The following is a 26065-nucleotide window of genomic DNA, read 5'->3' on the forward strand; positions in this document are numbered from 1 at the left end:
ATTTTTAAATATTTATTTAAATTTAATATGAAATAAGCAAATTATGAACAAAACTTTAGTTTTATCTAATATATAATAATAAATTTTGTTTTATCTATTTAAAACAAAACTCTTTAATATATTTGCTATTCTTTATTTAAATTATATAAAATTATAAATTTTTGAAAATTGTTACAGATATAGTAAAATACACAAAATACATAATATAAATCACATTTGGTATCAAAAAGTTAAAGATAAAATTATATATAATATAAAATGCAAAATACATCACATAAGATAAATAATTCGGATACCCACGGGTTTACCCACAAAACTAAAAACCCATTCGGGTTTACCCACTAGAACCTAAAACCCATTTGGGTTTTCAAACTTGGGTTTTTTCTGGACAGGTTTTTTTCGGGTTTGGGTTGGGCTGGGTTTTTAAACCCACAACAACATCCCTAGGTATATATCCTGATACAATCACATATAGTTCAGTTATCGATGGATTGTGCAAGCACGATCGTCTAGATGATGCGAAACGCACGCTTGATTCGATGTCTAGCAAGGGCTGTTCTCCAAACCTAGTTGCTTTTAATACCCTAACTGCGGGATACTGTAGGGCTAAGAGGGTTGATGATGGAATGGAACTTCTCCGTGAGATTTCTAGAAGAGGCCTAGTTGCCGATACAGTTACTTACACCACTCTTATTCATGGGCTCTGTAAATGCGGAAATCTTAATGCTGCCCAAGTCCTTTTCCATGAGATGATTAATCAGGATGTGTGTCCTGTTACCATAACATGTAACGTTTTTTTGTGCGGTTTCTGCGAAAATGGGAAACTAGAAGAGGCTTTGAAATTGTTTGAGGTCATCCAAAAGAGTACAATGGATGTTGATACTGCTACTTATAACATCATCATCCATGGATTGTGCAAGGCTAGTAAGGTGGACGAAGCACGGGACTTATTTTGTAGTCTCCCCATCGATGGTGTTGAGCCTGATGTTCAAACTTACAATATAATGATAGATGGGTTTTGTAGCTTTGGTAGATGGAGTGATGCTGAAAAATTGTTGCGTGATATGATTGATAGGCAAATCAATCCTGATGTTGTAACTTATAACACTCTTATCCACGGGTTCTGTGAAGTGGGAAATCTTATTGCTGCCCAAGACCTTTTCCATGAGATGATTTCTCAGGGTGCGTGTCCTGATACCATAACTTTTGGCATTTTGCTGCACGGTCTCTGCGAAAATGGACAGCTAGAAGAGGCTTTGGAAATGTTTGAGGTTATCCAAAAGAGTAAGATGGATGTTGATACTGCTACTTATAATATCATCATCCATGGAATGTGCAAGGGTAGTAAGGTGAACGAAGCATGGGACTTATTTTGCAGTCTCCCCATCGATGGTGTTGAGCCTGATGTTCAAACTTATAATATAATGATATCTGGATTCTGTGGAATAAGTGCAATCTCAGAAGCAAATGCGTTATTCCGTAAAATGAAGCACAATGGAAATGTGCCAGATCACTGCACATACAATACACTAATCAGAGGATGTCTTAGAGCTGGTGAAATAGATACCTCAGCTGAACTTTTCACGGAGATGCGAAGCAGCGGGTTCAGTGGAGATGCATTCACCATGAAAATGGTTGCTGATATGGTATATGATGGTAGATTGGACAAGAGCTTTTCGGATATGCTGTCTTAGTGTCTCTGGTAAAGAGTGACCGTCTTGATCTTGTTTCTTCCATGGTTTATTAGACTCACTTGTGTCTGTCTCTTTGTTTCTCTTCTTTTCGGATTCTTAGTGTTTCTTGTGAAGAGGTCCTCTCTTGATCTTGTTCCTTCTATGGTATGTTAAACTCACTTGTGTCTGTCTCTTCACAAGACACACTAACAGGGTTCAATGCTATATGTCTCACTTGTGTATGTTCTTTTCGGATGTGTCAATGCTATATGTAACACGTAAGAGGGTTTTGCAAAATTTTCAGGTTTTATAACATGTGCTTGAGAAAAGTCAGAAGAGAAGCAACAAAAGGTGAGTGTCTGAGGAACAATTAACGTGGTGGGTCTGCTTTGTTTCTTGCTTTTTTTTCTCTAGTTTACAGAACACCCTTGGGATTGAAACCAAACCTTATCTTATCTCTGTTTGGAATAGCTTGGCTAATCTGTATTCCTTGTACTCAAAAGTTTGTAGCTTTTACTTGTGGAGTAGATATCAAAATTGATTCCGGTTTGTGTTGGATAATTTCTTCGCTTTGAACTAATGATTTAACTTCTTTAGAAAAGATGTTAACACTATAAATACAGTAAACACAAGACTGGTTTGGTCTTTTTAAGTTTGGTTCGGTGTCTTAAGAAACCTTGGATTGTAGCCAGCTCGTAGAAATTCTTCCTGAACTTGTTCTGACTTCTGAATCTTGACGAACTTGAATGCGAAACAACATTGAGTTTTCCTGATTAAAAACTTAAGATACAGATTCCAGATTAACCTTTGGTGTGTTTGTTTTGCAGGATCATCTATCAATTAGAGGATGAATAAAAAAGAATGGAAGACTTTACAGTTTTTAAAATTTTTATTCCATACGAATTCAAATTTGTTATATCGATATCTATCATCCTTTTTGGTCTTCTTGCAAACATGTAGAGATTGGAGTCAGCTTTTGTGTGTGTGTGTCTGTTAGATTTTATATCAGACATTTGCGTTTTGTTGGTGTTAAATAATAGAGCAATTCGTATTCTTCAATTAAAGATGGTTTGATGTAAGATAATACTTCTGTTAATAACGTAAGAAGGTACATTGAAACGTTGTGGCCACTAATAAGGTGATGGAGCCTCCCTGCCACATAGTGCGCAAATACATTCATGATGATAACAAAATTGAATTTTACAAGATGAGAAACAACAATTTTTGCAATCTTGATTGTTAAAGAAACTCCCGAAATATTGTTGGGGATGCTTAGGTGGACATTCCCCTCCAACACACTCCACATGTTGTGGACTTTGCAGCTCCCTTGCATTTGACATCGACACACCTATACGTATTCATTCAATCATATAATATATCATCATTCATCACTCAATTCATTCAATCATATGATATATCATCATTCATCACTCAATTCATCTTTCAAAGAAAAAAATGTGGAAGAGAAACTTACATGAGAGAAGGATTGCGGCAAGAACAATGAGCAATGCTGTCTTTGATATTGCCATGTCTTTTTCAACTTCTGATCTATATTTTTTTTTACTTTTTGACTGATGCGAATCTATATGGTCTTTGTGTCTATTTATTTTCAGACCCGCACGTACGTACGGGGTTATATTTATAAACCAATTTATTTTAGTATTTATAATCAAACTCATACTAATTGAGATTCTAGTTTGATTTTTGGTTTAGTTTATTAATGTTTGAAAATTTGAAATAATAATGGTTTCACCAAAATTTTAAAATTCGGAACAACATAATGGTTGGAGTAATAACAAACGAAATCAATTGGTTAAATTCTATTAAATTTGTGAACTATCAAATCAAATATATAACCATTAACAACGATGAAAACCGTTTGAGACAAATACGAATATTTAAGGGTGGGCGTAATTCTCTTTTCGTTTTGTCATGTTCCATCATGTCCTACACCTGTTCTCAAATTTTTGTTGCATTAAAGAATACATTCCCAATATGGGACATTTTGAATATGAGACAAATTTGTATTTTTGATCGAAAACATGACAGGACCGGACGAAAACATACATTCTCAAAACCTGTATGGAATAAACATAAATATAATTCATAGTATATTTATATACATATGTTATAATAAAAATATTACAAAATTAATTAACTTCTTTTTCTTATTATTTTATATATGGTTCACCTATATTAGATTATGTTTTTTTTGTTTAAATATTTTTAACTGTCATAGAACATATTTTATGTATTTTTTATTTTTATTTTATTTTGAACTTATGCTAGTTCAATTGGAAATAGTAAGATTTATTTGAGAACATTAAATGTATTTTATCATGTAATAGAACATGTCAAGAATTAGAATTATTTATTTAGTATGTGTAAACATATTTATTTAGTATAACATCTGTAACCCAAATTTTTGTCATTTTGGTTTTTGGTTCAGTTTCATTTTGATTTATGATTATTTGGGTGTTTGAGTGTTAATCAGTACTTTAAGACTTGGATCAAACTAGCGGTTGGCCTGGAAACGATTAAAAATAAGTTATAAATAAGAGAACATAGGCATATATATTTTGGACATACAGTATCCACCAAATGTAAATTTCTGTTATATAATAATTTTTAAAATTATTATTCGTTTGATAATATTTATATTAGTCTAGCGGATAAGAGATTGGGCAAATAATATTCGTATTTGGTTGTCAAAAATAAATAAATAGGGAAAGCTTCTAACAGGATATCCATATTTTCGTTTGAGAATTTAATTTTTACAAAATTACTGATAATTATCCAAACTTTCTTTATATATTTTTAAAAAAAAATATTTCTTTTTTTAATCCAAAAATAGATGAATTCTACAAAACATATGTTCTTAAATTAACTCTGACCAAAATTATTAAGAATTTGATAATTGAATGTTGTTATCTAAATTTTCTAATCTCATGTGGTATTTTTGCAGAGTAATCTTTAAAAAAAAAATTTATAGACTTTTTAAATATAATGATGACTTAAAAACAAATTTCAAGGTACTCATGTTATAAAGTTTTACTACCATGTGTGTTGTTTGTTTTCTTCTCCATATACATCCCAAATTATAGTGCCATTTTAAAAAAGACTGTTCACATCATATATTTGAAAAAAAATAAGAAAAATAATATAATTTAATACATACAGCTGTTTACAAATTTACAATACAGTCATGGAAGATTAAATTGTACTTTTATGTGTTGGTTTCTAAAGTTAATTGATAATGTTAACTCAAGACTCAACTACATACCCTAATAAGAATTTCCTTAGAGTTTTCTTAAAGAAATCTATATAAAAACTGAAGAAAACAAACACTAATATAGTTGTGACTTACAGGGTTCATATAAAAAATGTGGACTTCTTTTAAGCAATCAATGGTAATTTTCTTGTTTTACAGATGCTATATCAATTGGATGAACACCATTCATACCACAGTCCTCCCTTATATACAATCTCTAGGTAAAAAATGTATGCTTTCGAAAAAGATTTTGATTTGTATATGTTTATTTACACGACAGAAAATTATAAATTTAACAATTCATAAGAATAATAAACAGGACATAGAACATAGTATTGGTTAACTGAAAAAAAATATAGTAGATGTTAGCAATATGCATATGCAAACTTAAATACTAAGACACATACATTTATTTTTATTTTTTTGCAGAAACAAAAAGATACAAAAATAGTGTAGAGTGATGTATATGATATGTGAATGTTAAATCGATTCCTCTATTTATAGGCTGGAAAGAGTCAGGCTAAACATTTTTTACTTTTACGTTTAAAACAACAAAAATCTATATAAAATCTTTTAAAATTTTATTTATTTATCAGTTAATGCGTATACAATGTGTCTGAATCTATATGGATGATTCGATTTGGATAATGAATTAATTGTCTAGATTTTGCAATTCCTATTAAACCGATAAGAGTAAATATATAAGGTTAGTTTTAGAAATAATCCCTAAATTTTAGATATTTGATAAACTAATTATTGATTTATTTCAAGATTTCTTCAAATAAATCATCTGTTTAAATTAAAGTTAAGTTATTTTCATATATACTATTCGAATTTAATTAGATACAGCTGTTATAGAATCTTAAATGATAAGTTTTATTATTTTATAAAATTTAATTACTATATAAAATTTCATGGAATTGTTAATATAAATAATTTTGTTTTTATTATAATATTTAAAATTTTCATTTTGTAATCTTATTGGCTGTATGTTTTTTTATATAATGAAGGTATGTCAAATATTTGAATTTATTATTTGTAATTAATATAGTTTCATAAAATATATGAATGTATCATTTATAGTTAATATAGTTTCCTAAAATACTGGAATATTTTGAATTATAAAAAAGTTAATCATTTAGTTCTTTAATTATTGTTACCATTGTTTTAAGGAAGTTAATTTTTTTTTTTAATTATATATGCAAGTTGGTCTGTTTGGCAACATGGATATATATCATGTTTTTTTGTTTTTTTATCCCTAAGTGTGCTCCCCATTTGATAGTATAGATCTGGTGTTTTAGTCTTAATGCTATACTTATTTACAAATTTAATCTCTAAAAATTATATAAAAACAAAATTTATCTATATTAAAATACATTTGATGTTCTATCCTTTAATTTATACTTATTTACAAAATTAATCCCTAAAAATTATACACAAAAAAAAAATCAGTTAGATTCCTAAATTATCTCTAAACATTTGGTTTATAATTTCCTAAAACAATTTTTATATTTATATATAAAATATATTTTTTCCTTTAAAAACTCTAATGTTCAATAATAACTATATTGTTTGATATGAAACAATTAACTTTTTTAATGATTACTAATATGTTGATAAAAATGTGAGAATAATTATTTCACGGCTTAAATCTAATAAATTAGAGTATTTATAATAGGACAATTCTTGGTGAACCAAATTTTTTTCTTTATAATATAATTTGATTCGCGCCGCACATACCTTTTAAAGATATAATTCTTTCACGGGTTAAATCTAAAAACACTAAAAACTTACGGGTTAAATTTAAAAATATTAAAATTTAAAAACTAATAATGTAAGAATAATTCTTTTACGGGTTAAATCTAGAAAAATGTAACCATAAGAAATTTGATACAGTAAAAAAATATCATTTGCATGTTAACTGTTCACGTGTCTTAGGAATTAAATATACTCACTCGGATATAAGGTTTGCAAATTAAATGCTAACCCTTCTTGTTTGATTTTCTCAGCTTTCTGAACTCAAACAAATTCAGGGGAAATATTTCATCTATATTCTCAAAACTGACCAGCATGAGGGTTTTGTAAGTATCTCCTCGTTTAAATAAGTTATAAATATTTACCTTGTGATACTAATGTTTATAATTGGTTTTATCAACAGCAGTATAAGTGACAATCAGTTTAGAGGAAACCTTCCAAATTTAATTGAGAACTGGACAAAGCTTGAGAGTTTGTAAGATATTTTTTTACAGATTACACTCTTTGTTGTTTTAATTAACTTTTAAACTGCTATGCTAATGATGATGTATGTGTGCATCAGGGTTCTTTATGCAAGTGGGTTATCTGGGCCTATACCAATGTCAATAGCTCATCTCATAGTCTATATGTATAGTGTTTATCATATTTATTGAGAGTAAGGTTTATTGACTCAGCCCAATATTATTTTCAGAATGATAAGCGACATGACTGGACCTGAATCTTTATTTATTAATTTAATATTTTGATGTATTACACAATCTCTCATGGGTTGTCTACCCATAATTCCATTATTAATAACGTAATCTGTGATTAATTATATACATACAGAACAAATTTTATACGAAAAGTCATTAGTTTTGTATATAATTTTATATCCGAAAAGTCATTAGTTTTGTGTATAATTTTAAAACATTAAAGTAATAAACATACATAATAAATTTTTCATTTACCTTTTTACTCTCTAATTAAAAAATTCAAACCTCATAAATTTGAACTAAAACTTAAAGATTTAGTTAGTTTATCATTTTAATGTAGTTGTCACAACTAATACTCAATTAATTTATACATTTATTATAGTTAGGTTTGGAAATCTGACTATGTTATATATGTGTGCTATTTTGTAGAAATTTTGTGCATATGTTATGAAAAATTTGAGCATATGTTATGAAAAATTTGAGCATTTTTGTGGTTGTTTTTCTTTCTCATAGTTCAAATATAAATCACCAAATCAATTGGATGGTTTTATAGTTATTAACAGCTTAATGTATGAAATACTCATATTAGAACATATAATGACTTTTATACCTAAATGCACCATATAACCAATAGATTTTTTTGGTATACTTTTAAATGCACCATATAACCAACATATAATGACTTTTATACTTTTATACATATTTCCATTTGAAATGATAAGAGATACTGAAAAAATATTTTGATTGCTATGAGGATATCTTCTAATACTCTATTCAATTGTTTCGAAAGTCAAAACACAATCATACTCTTTCTTAATCTAATTTTTCTGGGCTTAATTGATATTATACAATTATACTGTTATTTCAAAAACTGACTTCTCAAGAATCTCAACTTAATAGTATTATAGTAGATGAATATATATATATATATATATATATATATATATGTATAATATTAATTAATTATATTATATATTTATTATATTTACAGTTATTCATCTTATTGTTATCCCCTATATATTAAAAGAGAAACATTTTGGTGAAAAAGCTGATGTGTCAGCATTATAGAACTCAGTGCACTATTTAGCAAAGTTTCCTCAAATTTTCTAATTAATTACATCTTTGTGCCATTGTATTTATTGGCAAAAAAATAAAAATAAAACCCATAAACGAAAACCCATAAAATAAAAACTATATGATTTTCCTATATCATCATTTCCACCAGCTCACCATAAATCGCATTTACAAGTTACAAACACTCTACCTTTAATTTAATCATGGCTTCTTTCAACAAGGTATCCTTATATATTAAAAGAGAAGCATTTTTGAAGAAAAACCTATGTATTATAATATAATAAAAAATTATAACATGAGATGTAAAATATATATATTTAAATCATATTTTAAAAATAGAAATAATATTATTTTTTATTGTTTAAAATTTTTTGACCCAAAAAAAATTGAAATTAATCTTGAATAATAGATATTAGAAAATCTTTAAAAAATAATTTGACTGCATCTTAAATTTATTTTAAACTATAAAATATTTAAACTTATGCAAATCCTAATTTTCAGTTTTCCATATAGAAAATTTCTGATTTATAAAACTAAGGTATATTAAAGATTCCTTAATTTCAAAATTAACACATTAAAAAATATAAAATCTTATATATATTTTAATATTATTTCTTAAAGATTTTGAGAGACTAGTTTTTATAGATAAAAAAAATATTATACCCCTTATAGAGTATGGCTACCGGGACGGGTTTGACCCGCTTAAGAGGTCATTCATTTCGAGAAGTTTTAATCTTTTTGATGGTTTTTATCCGATTCATAATTTACAAGTTTTATACAATTCTGATTAATCACTAATTCTGTAAATGTTAGATTCGGGTATGTTGTTTTGTGAATCTTAGTTTTATGCTGAAACCTTTATTATTTCAAAAATCATAAAATGAATGAAACCATACTAATATAAGTTTGAACTGTAAATGATTTAACAAATAATTATATCTATAAATGTAACTCTATATGTACATAATATATTACAAACATTATAAATATAGTTTTTGAAATCAATCACGTACGTACGTGCGGGTCCGTACCTAGTATATTTTGAATTGAGCCAAAACTTTTGAAACCAAACCTTAAAAAAAAAAAAGGCAAATAATTGGCTTTGTAAACAGCCGTATAAGTGACAACTAAATGAAAAATAGGTTATGCACTAAATAGGTTTATGTAAAGTAAATATTGTCAATTATTACTGTTGTATACCCTAGCTAATCAATATTTATATACACTCCTAGTAACTATTATTTCCGTTTTTTATTATTTGACATTTTAAAGTTAAATTTTTATTTTATAATAGTGGTTGTTTTGGATTTTCATCGCGGATGTTTGATAAAAATTACATTTTCATAGTTTTATTTAACTGTTTTAATGTTTTGATCAGTAAAAAAAATTAAAAAATATATTAAAAATAAAATAGAAAATTTAATAATTTTTTAATTTGTGTGATGGAGTACTATATAACACAACTTTATAACAGCCTATAAACTTCAGTTTCAATACCAACCAAAAACGTCATAATAATATCAATGTTACATAACAACAACTCGAAGCTTACCTCAGCACAAACATTACAAATTCTTCCATTTAATATTCAAGAACATCGCTTCTCACCATTCTTGTGTTTTGTTTCCAGAGTGATTCAAGAAAAAAGGATGGATATACATATTAGAATGTTGAATCATTACATACATAAAACTCATAATAATAAAATAGCAAAGAAAAAAAACTATGATGAAATAACAAAAATAAATGTTTTTAAAAAATCAGAAAAGGACAGTTGGGCCAAGCTAATAGAGCATGTGTGTTTCATCCCCATCATGACCTGTCTCCGGCGGTGGAGGATGTGGCGGCGCAACGGCGGAAATCAATGCATTCAAAGCTCGAATCTGCATCTCCATGGCAACAATATAATCGGTGGTTTCTTCCAAAACCACAGGCAACGGTTGTTTCCGGCAACCGGGAATTAACCGGCTGAGCAGCTTCACCTTCCTCTGTACAGCTGGCCTACCTTTCCCCTTCAACCTCATAACCGTCGCTCTTTTTTTGCTTAACCGGTTATAAACATTCCCGGTGGTTATCGAATCTCTCGACCGGTTCTGTTTCCTGAACTTGAGCTTCACGGCTTTAGACAATATAGCTCTGCTCCACAGTGTTCTTCCTCTCGCCGTAACCGCCAGTGATCTATAAGCAGTGTCTCGTACGGCTACACCACCTCTGCCGCGAGGAGACGTAGACGACGACGGTTTGGCGGCTGAGCTAATCCGGAGCTCCCTTAAAGATTGAATGATATTAGTAGAGTAGATTTGTTGTTGCTTCTCCGATCTCCATTTCTCAACAGATGATTGAGACGGTGGTTGTGGTTGCGACGAATAAGCTTTCTTCTTCTTACGTTGTTTACGCCGTGGTTGATCGTAATCAACAGAGGTTTGATTCGTCACCGGAGAAATCGACTCCATAGTGTCAATTACATTACGAGGTTAGAGAAACCAAACTGAAAGAACAAAAAAGAAAACAAGATTAGAGATGTGTTGATGATAAAGATAAGAGATTAGAAGGTGATTAAAGTATATAATTACATTACGAGGGGGAGGATGAGGAGAAGGTGAGACGTCAACAAAGAGAGTGTTATTCTATTATGTGGATGGAGGAAGAAGAATCCTTTTCTATTAAGCAAAAAGGAAAGGTAATGGTGGTGGGATTCGATTTTTATGTTATCCCTTTTTTTCTCCTATCCATGTGATCTCCACTCTTCATATATCTCTTTTGTCTAATTTTTTTTTATATTAATATAAATATTATCATCATTAATGTTGACTTAAATAAAATAAAACTAATAATTTGCTAAACTACTTGTTGTTAAGTTGTTTTAGGTTGAGAAACAAAAAAAAAAGTAGTAGTATAAGAGTTGGTATCATGGTATGCGTTAGTACGTGGCGTATTTTAAAATTTGGTTTATTAGATCCAAAATGCACAAAAAAAATGTTTCCAAAATGAGACATTAATCCACGATTTTTTCTAGACTCGATATTATGCAGACACTAGTAAAATGGTGGTAGAACTTTCTTGCTTTTACCATTTTTTTTGTTACACATTATGATATTTGAGTGTCCGATTACGTACATTTTATTTTTCTGCCCACTAAAATGTGTGTGGCTCTCAATTGTTTGTGTCCATGTTTTATACGTTTTCGACATGTACATTTATTATCATATATCTTTGGCAATCGACATCTATGTTAACATTTTTGAAGTAAATTTGATATTCTATTCTTTAAGTTATATTTATTTACAAAATTAATTCCTAAAAAATTACATAAAAACAATATTTATCTATATAAACATTTTTCAAGATATTTGATGTTCTACCCTTTAAATTATACTTATTTACAAAATTAATCTCTAAAAATTTACACAAAAAAATCAATTAGATTCCTAAATTATTTTTAAAAATTTGGTTTATAATTTCCTAAAACAGTTTTTATATTTATATATATAATATATTTTTCTTTTCCTTTAAAAACTCTAATATTCAAGAATAGCTATATTGTTTGATATGAAACAATTAATTTTTTAATGATTATTAATATGCTGATAAAAAATATAAAAATAATTATTTTATGGGTTAAATCTAATAAATTAATATATTTATAATAGGATAATTCTTGGTGAATGCTAATTCAATACTCTATTTTCTTGAAGTTTCCTCCGGTCTCCATATAAACTGTGGCGACGATGAAGTGGCAATCAATAGGACTACATATGAAGCTGACAAGTATGACAAGCAGCCTATGTTTTTTGAAAATGCCTTGAAAGGATTGGTTATGAGCAACACAGGCCACTTTTTGGATGATCATCTTGTTCGTGAAGGCTTGACGACATGGTCAGATTCTTCAAAACTCTCTAACCCGCAATAGATCCACGACTGGCGAGACCTTTCATTAGCTTTGGTCAAACACTCTCAGCCAAGTCCATGATTTTAGACAAATTACATTTAAAACATTAGTTTTATATCCGAAAAAGTCATTAGTATTGTGTATAATTTTCAAACATAAAAGTAATAAACAGACATAACAAATTTTTAGTTACCTTTTTGCTCTCTAATAAAAAATTCCTAACCTCATCCAAAATTTGAACTAAAACTTAAAGATTTAGTCAGTTTATCATTTTAGTGTAGTTGTCACAATTTATAGTATTATGCATAAAATTATTTTACTAAAACTCAATTAATTTATACAATCATTATAGTTAGGTTTGGAAATTTGACTATGTTATATATGTGTGCTATTTTGTAGAAAATTTTGTGCATATGTTATGAAAAAATTAAGCATTTTTGTGATTGTTTGTTTTTCTCATAGTTCAAATATAGACCACCAAGTCAATAGAATGATTTTATTTTATAGTTATCAACAGCTTAATGTATGAAATACTCATATTAGAACATATAATGACTTGTATACTTAAATGCACCATATAACCAATGGAGTTTTTTTTTTTGATTTTCTAACTAAAAATTACTTGATTAGTTCTATACCTTCAAAATGGGGAGTCTTGCCACTTGTCAACATGTAAGTTCATATTACATGGGAAATCTTTTACTCAATTCATGTTGGGTGTTGTTATCTTTTATATATATCTTCTACTCAATTCATATATTATCTTTTACTCAATCCATATATAACACGGAGAAATCGACTCCATGTGTTAATCAGTTACATAAAAATCAAGAAACCAAACTGAAACTGCACAGAGAACAAAAAAAACAAGATTAGAGATGTGTTAGTGATAAAGATTTGATAAGAGATTAGAAGGTGATTAATGTATTTAATTACATTAAGAGGAGGAGGAGGAGAAAGTGAGACGTCAACAAAGAGAGTGTTATTGTATTATTATGTGGATGGAAGAAGAAGAATCCTTTTTTATTAAGCAAAAAAGAAAGGTAATGGTTGTGTTGGGATTCGATTTTTATATTATCCTTTTCTTCTGCTATCCATGTGATCTCCACTCTTCATATCTCTTTTTTTTTTTTTTTCTAATTTTCTTATATTTATATAAATATTATCATCATTAATGTTGACTTAAATAAAATACTACCAGTAATTTGCTAAAATATTTGTTGTTAAGTTGTTATAGGTTGACAAAAAAAAAAAAAATTATAAGAGTTTGGTATGTATGCGTTAGTACGCGGCGTATTTTAAAATTTTGTTTATTCGATCCAAAATGCACAAAAGAAATGTTTCCAAAATGAGACATTAATCCACGATTTTTTCTAGACTCGATATTATGCAGACACTAAAATGGTATTCGAACTTTCTTGTTTTTAAGTTTGTTACACATTATGACATTAGAGTGTCCAAAAACGTACATTTCCTTTTTCTGGTACGTACGTGAACATCCACTTAACTGGTTGTTCAGTTCCTTTTAGTCTAGTAGTAAATTAATCACTAATGTTTTGTAACATTGCTTTTTCTGCTTGTCTTTGTATCACTAAATGATCGTAAAGCTCCGACTTTATTTTAATTTTGTTTGACATCAGCTCCTACTTTATTTGGATGGTCAAAACTCTTGTTGATCGTCTTTTTACGGGGTTTATAGGTCAGAAAATTTATTAATAACCAGACTATACAATGGTTTCGTTGTCTTTCAGTTGTGTAAATCTAATATCCTCGGTGGGGTTAATGTTTAAGTGTATCCAAATCCAATCTTCAACAATCTATAATATCTATTGGGTATCAATGACTGTTATACTTCGTGTCACCCGAAGTCTGATAGCTTTTCATCCGCATGCGCATTTGCATCAAAACCCAATGATTTTAATCACTGTTCAAAATTTCCCATCAAAATCCAATAACTAAATATATATATACATACATTTACACATAGTATAATTGTTTGCAGTGTTTCTATTTTAAACCGTTTTTCCAAAACAAAAAAAAAATGTTTATATTTTCTTTAATGTGCTAACAAAAAATATAGAGTAGTACATTCAGAGATACATCAAAGTTGATTAGAGAATATATGCGCTACCTAACTTTAAAATTTTAATAAATGATTACAAATAGGTTAAACATAGGTTATAGATTAATCCATATATTAATAGTTTATATACTAATGGTAATAAATAAAACCTTAATTGTAACCAAAAATCTTAAACGGGATATTCCAAATTGATAGTTCATAGATATTCCAAACTTAATTTTCGGAAGACCACGTTGTTTCCAAAGATCTACAATCACAATATTACCAATTTATTTTCTTAAGATTTTATTGATAGACCACAACGTTAACCAAGTTATTAAAAGGGATAAAAATATACTCTCAATCATAAAAAGAAAGTACACAACATTTTTTTTGTATAATAAAACGGAAGTGCACATTTTTTGTAGAATATATAATTTTTATAAGTTGGTTACAAAATAGATAATATATTAAATATAGGTTGGTTACAAAAAAAAAGTTATAGATGAAATCTGTGGGCTATATGAAATTACGAATACACTTAAGAATATCTCAAAGAATCTTCTTAAAGATAATATTCCAATGATTTATACAATTTCCAAAAAAAATCTTGATTATTCCATATATTGTTACACCATATATATTGTTAGGCATAAAAATATATTGTTAGGCGTAAAAAGAAATAAAATTTTGGCAATTAATCACACTTAATCGTGATTTCCGAGATTTTATTGTGGATTTCAAAATAAAATCTGTCCTAATATCCTTCAAAGATTTTAATATAAATCAATGTCTTTAAAACCGGACCGTAAAGTGAACCGAAAGTCTTTCGGGTCACTGGATCAACAAATCAGACCGATTTGAATTACGGGTTAATTAGTTTATTAGTTTGATTATATTTTATGAATATAACATCTACTTTTCTATAAATATATGAACAAAACATACATAGTTAAGTACTAAACAACTAAGGGGGGTGTATTGAACTTGATATTTTAGAAGATTTTGGAGCATTCTTAAAATCCCCTGTTATTTAATTGGTGATTTTAAATAATCATCTGAAATCCTGTGTTATTGAATTTGAAATTTATAAAAATCATTTAAAATCATTCACAATCTCTTATTATTCAATAACTAATTTATAAATCTCACTTCAAATCTACTGTTATTCAAAATATCACATTTCTTTTTTTAAATGCTACAGAATGAGATTCTAGGAGATTTTTCTAATATTTGTAGTCTAAAATATGACTTACAAAATCACACCTTTAAAGGTGAAACTTTAAAGGATTGTTTATAAAAAGCGTTTGAACCCTCCCACCAAAAAAAAAAAGAGTTCGAACCCAATCTGTGCGCAACTTGTCTTATCCTATGTGAGAATAGCAAAACCAAAGGAACGTTTAACTGAAAATATATATAGAGAAGATCTTTGCACACCTTAATCGTTTGTGTATATTTGTAAAGTGATTAGTATGAATTGAGCACCCATGTATTTCGTGGGTATGAGACTTGATAGCTGCATGCATAAATTAAGCGGAAATGATTCGTTTTGGCTCAGATATGAGAGGAAGTACATGGAGGAACTTAGGAACAAAGCAGAGAGTAAAGAGGAGGAAGCTAAGAAGAGCCCAGAGGTTGAAGGGACAGAAACAGGTGAAAAGAAATGTCACAAAAAGCAGAACATCTACTGCATCATATGAGCAAGATCTTGACAAATTCCTCCTGGGAGAACTAGAAGACAGCGACAAAGCTCCCGGTGAGACACCTTGATTTGTACGTTGCTTCTCAAGTTTTAGCCGTGTCTTAAATATTAATTATGTTTGTGTAATTGTGAAACCTTGCAGATGATGGTGATGGTGATGATGACTTCGACAAGATTGGCAACTTTGTAAGTTGACATTTGATTCTCTCTTTGTCTTCAACAGATTACAGATACAATAAGAGAACAAACATCTTGGTTGAATCTAAATCTTCATTCACGTGTTTGCAGGATGCTAAAGAAGAAAAATAAACAAATGCAGCAAAAGCATAGAAATATATCAGTTTTGTTACACCCAATTGTGAGGAAGTAATGAAGCTGGTATATGATCGATCTGTTTCAACATCAGTGTATAGCTTTTGCTTTAGCGAAGATGCAAAAGAGACACATTTTATTCATTCAAATTGGCAAAAAACTTTTTTTCTTTATTGTTGTAGTAAAAAAAGCTTACGAACTTGAATGAAAATTACCAAAAAAAAATCGAAACTTTTGACATAATGTATTCGTTGATGGAGAGGTTTTATTATTAGTTTAGCTCTGTGATTGTAATGACGAGTACATCTCTTCTCTCTGGCGTCTCCTTTGACTACAGTATTTTTATTTTATAAATATCCTAAAATCACCTAAAATTCAATAATCAAATCTCACCAAATCCCAAATCATTTTCTTATCAAATCACTGAAAGTCTCTAACAAATAATCAAATCTCCTAAAATTACACTTAAATCTCTCAAAATTCCAAAATATTAAAATCCCATCAAATCTCCTAAAATATCAAGTTCAATACACCCCCCTAAAATTAAACTTTTAAATGATTAGATAAAATAACTAACTGATTCTTTTATAAATAATAACATTTATTTTTAATTTAGTTTGAGTTTAAAGTGTGATGAAAATAAAATATTTTAATTTGAGACCGACAACCCGGTCCGACCCGCCGGTTCAAACACCGGTTCACGGGTTTTTAGCGGGGGTTTCTGTTTTTTACGGGTTTTATTTGTTAGGTTTTTTAACCATGATCGAACCGACCGGCCGGTCCGGTCATGGTTAAAAAACATTGATATAAATCATTCAGATCTCCATTCACCAAAATACATCTCTCATATTCATACAAAAAAAAAAAATAATAACCATCGTTTCTCAGTTTACAGTGCTAAACCGTCTTATAAATTATATTTTATTTTAAAATTATAATACACATAAAAAGAATTTCAATTCGTGCTCTAGCACGGATCCGGATCCAAATCTAGTTAGATAGATAACGTAATTTTTGTAGATACATAACTTAGGGTCGATTACAACTTTATCACAAATTATGGAAAAACAAAATCCCGTTAATTTTAAACAAATAACATTTTTTGTTTACTTTGCGTAGAGCACTTTTATCCGGGCATATGTTGCCTTGCATTGTGTTCAAAGGCTTGCTTAAAATGGAGCACATGATACACAATTATTCTTTCATCCGATAATATGTTATTTTATTAGTCCAAAATATATTTTGATAATATATTTATGAATTGCTATCAAAGTTGCTGTCTACATATTTAAAAGTGAAACCATCTACACAATGACCTTTCTTAATGACACTCGGACACTCCCATGGACCAGTCTATAAATTTGTCCTTTTCTTGTATCATAAAATGGAAGAAACTGAAACAAATTTCCTTATTTATTTGCCTAATATATGGAGAAGAAGATTACATAACATGTACTCCTTATATATAACAAATTAAATACTCCTTATCTACGATATGTTTCATCGAGTTCGAGCATATGGCTTTCATTCTTAACTGAGAATAATGAAGAAAAAAATATAAAAGAACGATAAATTCATAAACACAAGCTAATTAACATCATATAAGTTATAGAGGAGACTGGCCACTCAACATGGAAACTACACAATTTTAACAACCCCGACCAATCTCTTTCCAAATTTAAAACTATTTTAACCTTCCCAAAAATCATGACTGACACAAGTGACACCAACCCATTAATTATTTTTAATTGAAAAATACTTAGGTTCACCTTTAGGGATGAACCTCTCCATTCACCCCCTCTTCTCTCAGCGAATCAGAATCTTCCATCTAATATTTTATTTTAAAATTAAATTTAAATTAAATTAAAAAGCAAACCAAATTAAGGAAACAAATTCTGTATACTTTTAATTAAGGAAAGTTAAATATTAGCTTGATTTAGATTTTTAAACTTAGAATAAAATTATGTCGGTTTGAGTTTACAAATGAAGTGGTTAGGATTTATATTTTACAATTAAAACGAAATTATATGTCGGTTTGGGTTTACAAATGAGGTGGTTAGGGTTTAGATTTTACAATTAGAACGAAATTATATATCGGTTTGGGTTCACAAATAAGATAGTTAAGATTTAGATTTTACAAGTAGAACAAAATAATATGTCGGTTTGGATTCACAAATGAGATGTTAGGGTTTAGATTTCACAATTAAAACGAAATTATATGTCGGTTTGGGTTCACAAATGAGATGGTTAGGGTTTAGATTTTATAAGTAGAACGAAATTATATATCGGTTTGAATTCACAAATGAGATGGTTAGAGTTTAGATTTTATATATGTCGGTTTGGGTTTATTAAAATGCGGTTTAAGTTTTTTCATTTTATAATAATATATACAGATTTTATTGCCTTATTTTGTTAGGGGTGAATGGAAAGGTTCACCCCTAGGGGTGAACCCAAGTATTGTTCTTTTTAATTAGCCGCAAACCACACCTTATCTCCTTCTATATCATTTAATTTGGTTCTACATATTCTGTATGGCCGTTTCATTGGGACTACGCTTCTACTGAATGCACCGTATTATTACCATCCGACTGACTATAAACTCCTTCCCGAATATGTGATAATCCAAGCCTTTTGTGAACCGGACAAAGATTTGAAAAACTTTAGACTGACCATTTTTCTATTTTTACATTTTAAGACATTTCTCAATCGGGAGCAGAGAGGAAAATATTTTCACTTCCATACCAAATGTCATCGAGTCATAAATAAGCGAGCAAATACTTCCAACGATCTATTGCGGCCTCACCCTCACGGGTTCTTGTCTAGTCCCACAGGACCCCAATTTTTATTCAAATTGGATAAGATCATCTTGGACAAAAAGATAGATTCCAAAGTAATATTCTTGAAGGATGGAGAAGTGATCTCTGGCTTTTGGAGTTTCAACTTTCAAAACAAAAAGTCTTTAGTAGACCATTAGAGAAATATTTGTTTTTTCTTTCTTTTTTTTCCTTCTAAAAGAGACATAACTGATACAAAATAAAAACAACCCTTGTAATTTAAAAGCTTCTAATGAAAATCATATCTAGAAAACGCTAGAAAGGAGATTAGCAGCTGTGGAAATGGCTGCTCCGGTAAGAGCAGACTGAACCACTTGCTCATGGCTTGTCCTATCCGAGGTCGTCATAGCCATTGCCGCTCCTGTCAATGCTCCAGCCACCGCGCTGTTCCTCTGTGATATACATCACATATATATGATTACCACCACATAATTAAAGAGCATGTTAATCATTGATGAAACAAAATGATACAAATAAATCAATTTGACTAACCCAATCATGAGCTCCTCCACGAACCTCCTTCATACCGTAAGTGATACCTGAGTACAACCCAGCTGCTAGCCCTACAATTCCCACATCAATATCCAAATTAAACCTTAAAATCTCCTTCCGACGTTAAATCTTGAAACATTAATTTAATTAAAAATATACGTATATATAAACTCACCCCATTGGAGAGACTCTTTTCCTGTGTTCTTCACCTAGAGGCCAACCAAATTCAAACATGTTCAGTAAACTAACCAAGAAACCTAACGTGTCATGTTTGCAACTCGTATGGATACACTAGCCCACGTCTAGATGATTATATATAATAAACTCACCAGTGCATCAAGAGATTTGCTGCTTTCCCCTGATAATAATAACAACGATAAGTATCACTATCATAACATAACGCTGATTACATAAGATCAGAAACCAAAATACGATACAAACAAAACGGACCTCTGAGATTAGGGAACCTATGTTTCTTGTTCTCGGACGGTGGACCGACGTTGTTCGAGTCAAACCCTGCCCCTATTTTTATTAATTTTGACTCATACATTACATAATTTTGTTACGCATAAATTATAAGGAAGAAAGAAACTCGTCGGAGTAGTTCTTACCCTCAACCACCGTAAAGTAAGCTTCCCTCGACACGGCTTGTAAAGCTCCCACCTTCATAATTAATCCATGTTAAGCGATATGTGTTAACTACGCACGTAACGTAACGTAACATAAATATACTATCGGGAAAACGGAAAGATATGAAACGAAAACTTACACCGGCGGCTTTGACGAAGGAATCGGCGATACGGTTAAGAAGAGGATGACCAAGATCGAACAAGTGTGCCTTCTCAAAGCTTCTTATCTCATCCATTACTATTCTTCCTCCACCCTTCTCCATTTTTCTTTTCTCTTTTCTTCACTTTATCTTTCTTGCTTTCTCTTATCTTTTTTTTTTTTATCTGTTAATACTTCTCTCTTCGACAACAAGTAAGGAGAAGTATGTGGAACTGAACAGAGTTTTTTCGACACGTGTTCTGTTTCTCCACACGTGTCGGAGTCTGCCGTTTGAACTGTTCAACGTTCTCCCTCCCCACGTGGCACTCACAAGATCAACGTCAGACAGACCGAGAAATTAAAAATCAAGGCCCAATGAACCGGTAGATATTATGATAAACCGGGAATTTTGAAATCTCCGGTTTAAAGACGAGAAACCTGACACGTGTCTTCTCTGCTTTGATATCTCCGCCTCTGCTCGTCGGAGTGAGACTTCCACTACTTGTCATCTCCGTCACTCCTCTCTCTCTCTCTCTCTCTCTCTCTCTCTCACTCACGTTCTCTATCTAACACAATGCAATCGGCTCTCTCTCTTTCCTTCTCTCAATCATCGCTTCCTTTAGCGAACCGTCCGTTTTGTTCATCCAACGCCGCTCCTTCTTTTACGCCGAGGAATCTCCGGTTCTGTGGACTCCGGCGAGAAGCGTTTGGTTTCTCTCCGTCGAAGCAATTGACCTCGTGCCGTTTTCAAATTCAGAATAGGAGGATCGAAATCTCCGCATCAGCTGGAAATGGAGCTCCGTCGAAATCGTTCGATTATGATTTGATCATCATCGGAGCTGGAGTTGGCGGCCATGGAGCTGCATTGCACGCCGTTGAGAAGGTCTGCTTTCCAATTAGGATTACAATTTCTGATTCAAATTGATACAGATACCGTTCTGGTACACTCTTTCTCAGTTGAGCCGGTAAATTTGGAATCATTTGCTTACTAGTGGAATCATATGCTTTGTTTGATAGAAACGGTACAAGGATGATGATTGGATGACTTACACTTACTATCTAATTACTGCGTTTTCTTTCTAGTGCTCATGATCTCATCAGGTGAATTTGTTGTTTTGCTAACGTTGAATAGGGACTCAAAACTGCCATCATTGAAGGAGATGTTGTTGGAGGGACTTGCGTTAACAGAGGCTGTGTGCCTTCCAAAGCTCTCCTTGCTGTTAGTGGTAGGATGCGGGAACTCCAGAATGAACATCACATGAAGGCTTTTGGTCTGCAGGTATAGTGTATACTGCTGTCAAATGCAATTGTAGACGCTCTAGTTTGATCTCTAATAATTGTGTAAGCAAGTATTATCTCCCTGGCCTTGACTCTAGCTCCATTGTCTCCCCTGGATAATAGGTTTCTGCTGCGGGTTATGACCGTCAGGGTGTGGCTGACCATGCAAGTAACCTGGCTACCAAGATTAGGAATAATCTCACCAATTCTATGAAGGCACTTGGTGTTGACATATTGACAGGGTTTGGCGCTGTTCTGGTCAGTATGTTATGTTATTGTCTTTGGTTGACCAACTAACTCCACATGATAAGTTGTTGTTATTTGGTGATCTTAATACTCTCTAGTCTTTTGTACACTTGTGCAGGGCCCACAAAAGGTTAAATATGGTGACAATATTATCACCGGAAAAGATATAATCATTGCAACTGGATCCGTACCGTTTGTTCCAAAAGGAATTGAAGTTGATGGTATGTGTTTTGTTTTAACATGTATAAGCCAGGGGCGAAGCCTCAAAAACCAAAACTTTTCATCTCTTTTGATATAGCAACTGCCCTAATATTCCTTATATTTTGTGGTGCAGGAAAGACTGTTATCACAAGTGACCATGCATTGAAATTGGAGTCCGTTCCTGACTGGATTGCGATAGTGGGAAGTGGTTATATCGGACTTGAGTTCAGTGACGTTTACACGGCCCTTGGAAGTGAGGTAACATGTTGATTTTGTATTAATGATTTGCATTTGTATAATAATGTGAGGTTTTTGTTTTCTTTCATTAGTAACAAAGGGCTCTTAAGATTCTGCGCTATTGGTATTTCTATTGCTATGTTCTGCTTACTTTAGGTTTGCAATGCACTACAACCCCCAGGAAGTCTCAAAATTACTCTTTTTGCAGGTAACTTTTATTGAGGCGCTTGATCAGCTGATGCCTGGATTTGATCCTGAGATCAGTAAGCTGGCTCAAAGGGTTCTGATTAATCCAAGAAAGATTGACTATCATACTGGAGTGTTTGCAAGCAAAGTAAGCCTTTTTGACTCATTCTAAGTTAGATTTCATCCTTATACTGAGGATTTATGGAAATTTTTTTCTTTTTAACTCTTATTTACAGATCACTCCAGCAAAGGATGGAAAACCCGTGATGATTGAGCTTATTGATGCCAAAACCAAGGAACCCAAGGATACTTTGGAGGTAAGAAAATGTTTGTGCAGCTATCTGAAATCCTACAAAAGAGCATAATTGTCCAGTTATTCTCACCACAATGTTGTGAGGCTTTTACTATTCCCACGTGGGAAGTCTATAAATTAAGACATGCATGCGTTGCTTAGCCAGGGATTGCCAAAATGAAAATGAACAGAAACGTCTTTGATTTCCATCACAATTGGAACTTTTAGCTTTGTGCTTTTTTTCTGCACTGGAAGTGTGACCTTATGTTCCTTTCTCAAGGTGGACGCTGCTCTAATTGCTACTGGAAGAGCTCCATTCACCAATGGACTTGGCCTAGAAAATGTATGAATCGACATTAAAAGGCATCCTTTATGAATACTATTTTTCATTTGGCTCCATCGAGGAGCTTATTAGGTTGTGAAAGAAAATAACATTAAAGCTATATTTTCCACACAGATCAATGTTGCGACCCAGAGAGGTTTTATACCAGTTGATGAGCGAATGCGTGTTATCGATGGAAATGGAAAGCTGGTTAGTGATAATTTCATAGAGTACACCTTATTTCTTAGGAGCAGTCAATTTTTTTTTTTTATGCACCGAGTCACTCTTGGTTGATAGGTTCCACACTTGTACTGCATTGGTGATGCCAATGGTAAATTGATGCTCGCTCATGCAGCCAGTGCCCAAGGAATTTCTGGTAAATGATAATTAAGTTTCCACTATCAATGCATCTGTGTTTTGCCCTCTTTTACACTTTACTATGTTTGATTGGCCACTTATTAAACTCTGTGCATCTACTTGTGTTGGTTAGTGGTGGAGCAAGTCACAGGTACAGATCATGTGCTTAATCATCTTAGCATCCCAGCTGCTTGTTTTACTCATCCTGAAATCAGCATGGTGGGATTGACAGAGGTAACTCTAGACACCCTTAGTGGATTGGTGATTAAAAATAAGGTGTATAACCGTAACCTTTAATGTTGGATATCTTTGCAATCTCAGCCTCAAGCAAGAGAAAAAGCTGAGAAAGAGGGATTCAAAGTAAGTATTGCAAAAACAAGTTTCAAGGCAAACACAAAGGCCCTAGCCGAAAATGAAGGAGAAGGACTTGCTAAGGTAAAGAGAAAAAACTAAATCGAAAGTTGTTTACAGTCCTCGAGTTACTGAGAAGATATCTGAACACGCCTTTTATGTGCACAGATGATATACAGACCTGACAATGGTGAAATCCTTGGAGTACATATATTTGGGCTGCATGCAGCTGATCTTATCCATGAAGCATCTAACGCGATTGCTTTAGGAACACGCATTCAGGTATGATATCTCTACGGCTGCAAACCAACCTGACTCTGATTTTGCTCACTGTCTTTAGATTGTGATTTTTTTTTCTTTTGGTGATGACAATGCAGGAAATTAAACTTGCTGTTCATGCACATCCAACGCTGTCCGAAGTTGTTGATGAACTATTTAAAGCAGCCAAGGTAAATACAAGAATCTAAATCTGCATTCTCGACATAAAATCACGATTTAGAAGCAACCAACTCCTATTCATCTCAATTTCAGGTTGACAGTCCAGCTTCAGTAACAGCACAAAGTGTAAAAGTTGCTGTATGAACAAAGAAAAAATATTGAAAGCAGCCTGTAACAAAAGTTTTGTGCAAGAAGACATTTGTACTTTACCATAATTCAACGACGGACAAAGATTGAGTGTCACATTTCATCCCGTATATTTGTTTCATGTTTTTTCTTTAAATTGTATCTTAGATTTAAGAACAAAAGAAACAGATTGTGACAGACACATAATTGAAATACTATATTTTATTATAAGTCAGAAATCCAAGATAGAAAACAGTAAGAAGGAGAGAATTTAATAGACAAACTAAAAAACGTTTTAGCTTTTTAGCGTCAAATCTCACAAAAGTCACAGAACACAGCAGCAATACAAGACTTACTACTTCACAATCCCCCAAAGCAAAAGAAAAATACTAACGACAAGACGCTCTATGGAAGATCTCCCAGCTCCAGGCTCGATTTACCATAATACCCTTTGAAACTTTTATGAAAACAGCTTCTATTAGGTCGAAATTGCCCCTCGTCATTTACACAAATTTACAGTTCCACCACACTGCACCCACCTCCTCTTCATTGTTGTTGCATTCAGCTCTCCTCCATAGCCATTTGATCAAGTTCTTGCATCCCATCATACTCCAGCTGTGTCACGTTTTAAGTTTTAGGCATACATTGACCATCAAACTTTATATGTGAAATTGTGATTTAATCCGTTACGAATATATTTGAATTGAGTAAAGAAAACAGAAAGAAGTAAAAGTGACTTTCACCTGAGCTTCTTCATGAGCCAGTTTCATCCTTCTGTAATCTTGCTGAGCCTTCTTGGACCGGAACATGGCCTGGACTTTAACCACTGACCTCTCCAGCCGTTCCTCTGCTTGTTTCTGGCTTGTCTTGTAGAAATCCTCCACCTCCTCACCCCCTTCTTTCTCCTCAGGTTGGCTAACCTGAAGCCCTCTGAATCCTTTTCTCTTCAGTCTCCACCTCAGAATCGCCTTCTCAAGAACTCCCACCGACCATGTTATTTTCTGGTACTGCCTTCTTACTTGGAACCCTCTGAACGCAGCCTGCGAAACATTTCCATATTTAAAACCACAGAGCAGTTTTACAAGTTCGCAGAGAACCGTTCGTTTCTTTTCTTAAAGACGTTATATAGATCAGCTTTTGCTAGTGTACCTGGATCCTAATTGCCTTTTTACGCATGTTCAGAAACTCCCGCCTCATTTTCCATGTTTGGAACCTGTACTGAATCCGAGCAGCGGCTGCAATCTTCCTACGAACCTCAAAATTGCGAAACGCGTGCTGAATCTTCATCGCGGCTATTATGTTTTTCGCTTCTTCTTCCTTGCTAGCAAACCTAACTGCGCTTGACCTAACTTTCAGCTCGTGCTCCCTGAACGCTCCCTGAATCCGCGCTGCCGCTTCTGCAGCGGTTCTGTACGCCGCCAGAGTGTCCTTCAGGCTCTGCTCATCTTCATTGGAATTCCCTAGGTTCGACGCCTGCTCTGCCTTGATGGTTTCAAGGTTGCCA

At 32.0% G+C, this 26065-nt stretch overlaps 7 protein-coding genes across 8 annotated transcripts in view; 2 read left to right on the plus strand and 5 right to left on the minus strand.

Moving 5' to 3' along the window:
- The window catches only part of LOC109128188, a 2579-nt gene extending 1402 nt beyond the window's left edge, over window positions 1–1177 (minus strand). Inside the window, 1 exon segment of the mRNA XM_019234112.1 lies at window positions 974–1177. Within this exon segment, the coding sequence (XP_019089657.1) occupies window positions 974–1166 (193 nt within the window). The 5' untranslated portion in view covers window positions 1167–1177.
- On the plus strand, window positions 1170–1694 carry LOC104733597 (pentatricopeptide repeat-containing protein At1g64100-like). Its single transcript, XM_010453163.2, has one exon. The coding sequence runs from the start codon at window positions 1170–1172 to the stop codon at window positions 1692–1694; it is 525 nt and encodes a 174-aa protein (XP_010451465.2).
- Window positions 2804–3202, minus strand: LOC109127962 (defensin-like protein 269). Its single transcript, XM_019233595.1, has 2 exons — window positions 3148–3202; window positions 2804–3021 (listed from the first exon to the last, which is right to left on the minus strand). The coding sequence occupies exons 1-2, from the start codon at window positions 3200–3202 to the stop codon at window positions 2804–2806; spliced, it is 273 nt and encodes a 90-aa protein (XP_019089140.1).
- On the minus strand, window positions 10022–11177 carry LOC104732005 (transcription factor bHLH147-like). Its single transcript, XM_010451535.1, has 2 exons — window positions 11042–11177; window positions 10022–10956 (listed from the first exon to the last, which is right to left on the minus strand). The coding sequence occupies exon 2, from the start codon at window positions 10919–10921 to the stop codon at window positions 10253–10255; it is 669 nt and encodes a 222-aa protein (XP_010449837.1). The 5' UTR covers window positions 10922–10956; window positions 11042–11177; the 3' UTR covers window positions 10022–10252.
- On the minus strand, window positions 19458–20691 carry LOC104732006 (outer envelope pore protein 16-2, chloroplastic). 2 transcript variants are annotated; one of them, XM_010451537.2, is made up of 7 exons: window positions 20529–20691; window positions 20371–20422; window positions 20210–20275; window positions 20089–20117; window positions 19935–19968; window positions 19760–19830; window positions 19458–19659 (listed from the first exon to the last, which is right to left on the minus strand). In XM_010451537.2, the coding sequence occupies exons 1-7, from the start codon at window positions 20649–20651 to the stop codon at window positions 19513–19515; spliced, it is 522 nt and encodes a 173-aa protein (XP_010449839.1). In that variant the 5' UTR covers window positions 20652–20691; the 3' UTR covers window positions 19458–19512. The 2 variants fall into 2 exon arrangements, with proteins under 2 accessions (XP_010449839.1, XP_010449838.1); XM_010451536.2 differs by having other exon boundaries at window positions 20210–20281.
- On the plus strand, window positions 21036–24792 carry LOC104732009 (dihydrolipoyl dehydrogenase 2, chloroplastic). Its single transcript, XM_010451539.1, has 15 exons — window positions 21036–21410; window positions 21660–21806; window positions 21929–22063; window positions 22170–22272; window positions 22386–22510; window positions 22698–22823; window positions 22912–22992; window positions 23248–23310; window positions 23425–23499; window positions 23587–23665; window positions 23780–23880; window positions 23968–24081; window positions 24166–24279; window positions 24375–24446; window positions 24529–24792. Exons 1-15 carry the CDS (start codon window positions 21102–21104, stop codon window positions 24577–24579), a joined length of 1695 nt encoding a protein of 564 aa, XP_010449841.1. The 5' UTR covers window positions 21036–21101; the 3' UTR covers window positions 24580–24792.
- LOC104732008 (calmodulin-binding transcription activator 5-like) lies at window positions 24766–26059 on the minus strand. The gene is made up of 3 exons (XM_010451538.1): window positions 25711–26059; window positions 25305–25601; window positions 24766–25176 (listed from the first exon to the last, which is right to left on the minus strand). Exons 1-3 carry the CDS (start codon window positions 25846–25848, stop codon window positions 25123–25125), a joined length of 489 nt encoding a protein of 162 aa, XP_010449840.1. The 5' UTR covers window positions 25849–26059; the 3' UTR covers window positions 24766–25122.

The sequence above is a fragment of the Camelina sativa genome, chromosome 12, assembly GCF_000633955.1.
Source record: "Camelina sativa cultivar DH55 chromosome 12, Cs, whole genome shotgun sequence".
Lineage (NCBI taxonomy): Eukaryota > Viridiplantae > Streptophyta > Magnoliopsida > Brassicales > Brassicaceae > Camelina > Camelina sativa.

Coding starts and splice junctions, on each gene's coding strand:
- LOC104733597 (XM_010453163.2), top strand. CDS start 1,170: ATGATTTCTCAGGGTGCGTGTCCTGATACCATAACTTTTGGCATTTTG.
- LOC109127962 (XM_019233595.1), bottom strand. CDS start 3,202: ATGGCAATATCAAAGACAGCATTGCTCATTGTTCTTGCCGCAATCCTT. Junction 3,022..3,147: donor TGCCGCAATCCTTCTCTCAT/GTAAGTTTCTCT, acceptor GAATACGTATAG/GTGTGTCGATGTCAAATGCA.
- LOC104732005 (XM_010451535.1), bottom strand. CDS start 10,921: ATGGAGTCGATTTCTCCGGTGACGAATCAAACCTCTGTTGATTACGAT.
- LOC104732006 (XM_010451536.2), bottom strand. CDS start 20,651: ATGGAGAAGGGTGGAGGAAGAATAGTAATGGATGAGATAAGAAGCTTT. Junction 20,118..20,209: donor TAGGTTCCCTAATCTCAGAG/GTCCGTTTTGTT, acceptor TATTATTATCAG/GGGAAAGCAGCAAATCTCTT. Junction 19,969..20,088: donor GCAAATCTCTTGATGCACTG/GTGAGTTTATTA, acceptor GTTGGCCTCTAG/GTGAAGAACACAGGAAAAGA.
- LOC104732009 (XM_010451539.1), top strand. CDS start 21,102: ATGCAATCGGCTCTCTCTCTTTCCTTCTCTCAATCATCGCTTCCTTTA. Junction 22,511..22,697: donor ACACGGCCCTTGGAAGTGAG/GTAACATGTTGA, acceptor CTCTTTTTGCAG/GTAACTTTTATTGAGGCGCT. Junction 24,082..24,165: donor AAGGAGAAGGACTTGCTAAG/GTAAAGAGAAAA, acceptor TTATGTGCACAG/ATGATATACAGACCTGACAA.
- LOC104732008 (XM_010451538.1), bottom strand. CDS start 25,848: ATGAAGATTCAGCACGCGTTTCGCAATTTTGAGGTTCGTAGGAAGATT. Junction 25,602..25,710: donor AAAAGGCAATTAGGATCCAG/GTACACTAGCAA, acceptor AATGTTTCGCAG/GCTGCGTTCAGAGGGTTCCA. Junction 25,177..25,304: donor TGGCTCATGAAGAAGCTCAG/GTGAAAGTCACT, acceptor AACGTGACACAG/CTGGAGTATGATGGGATGCA.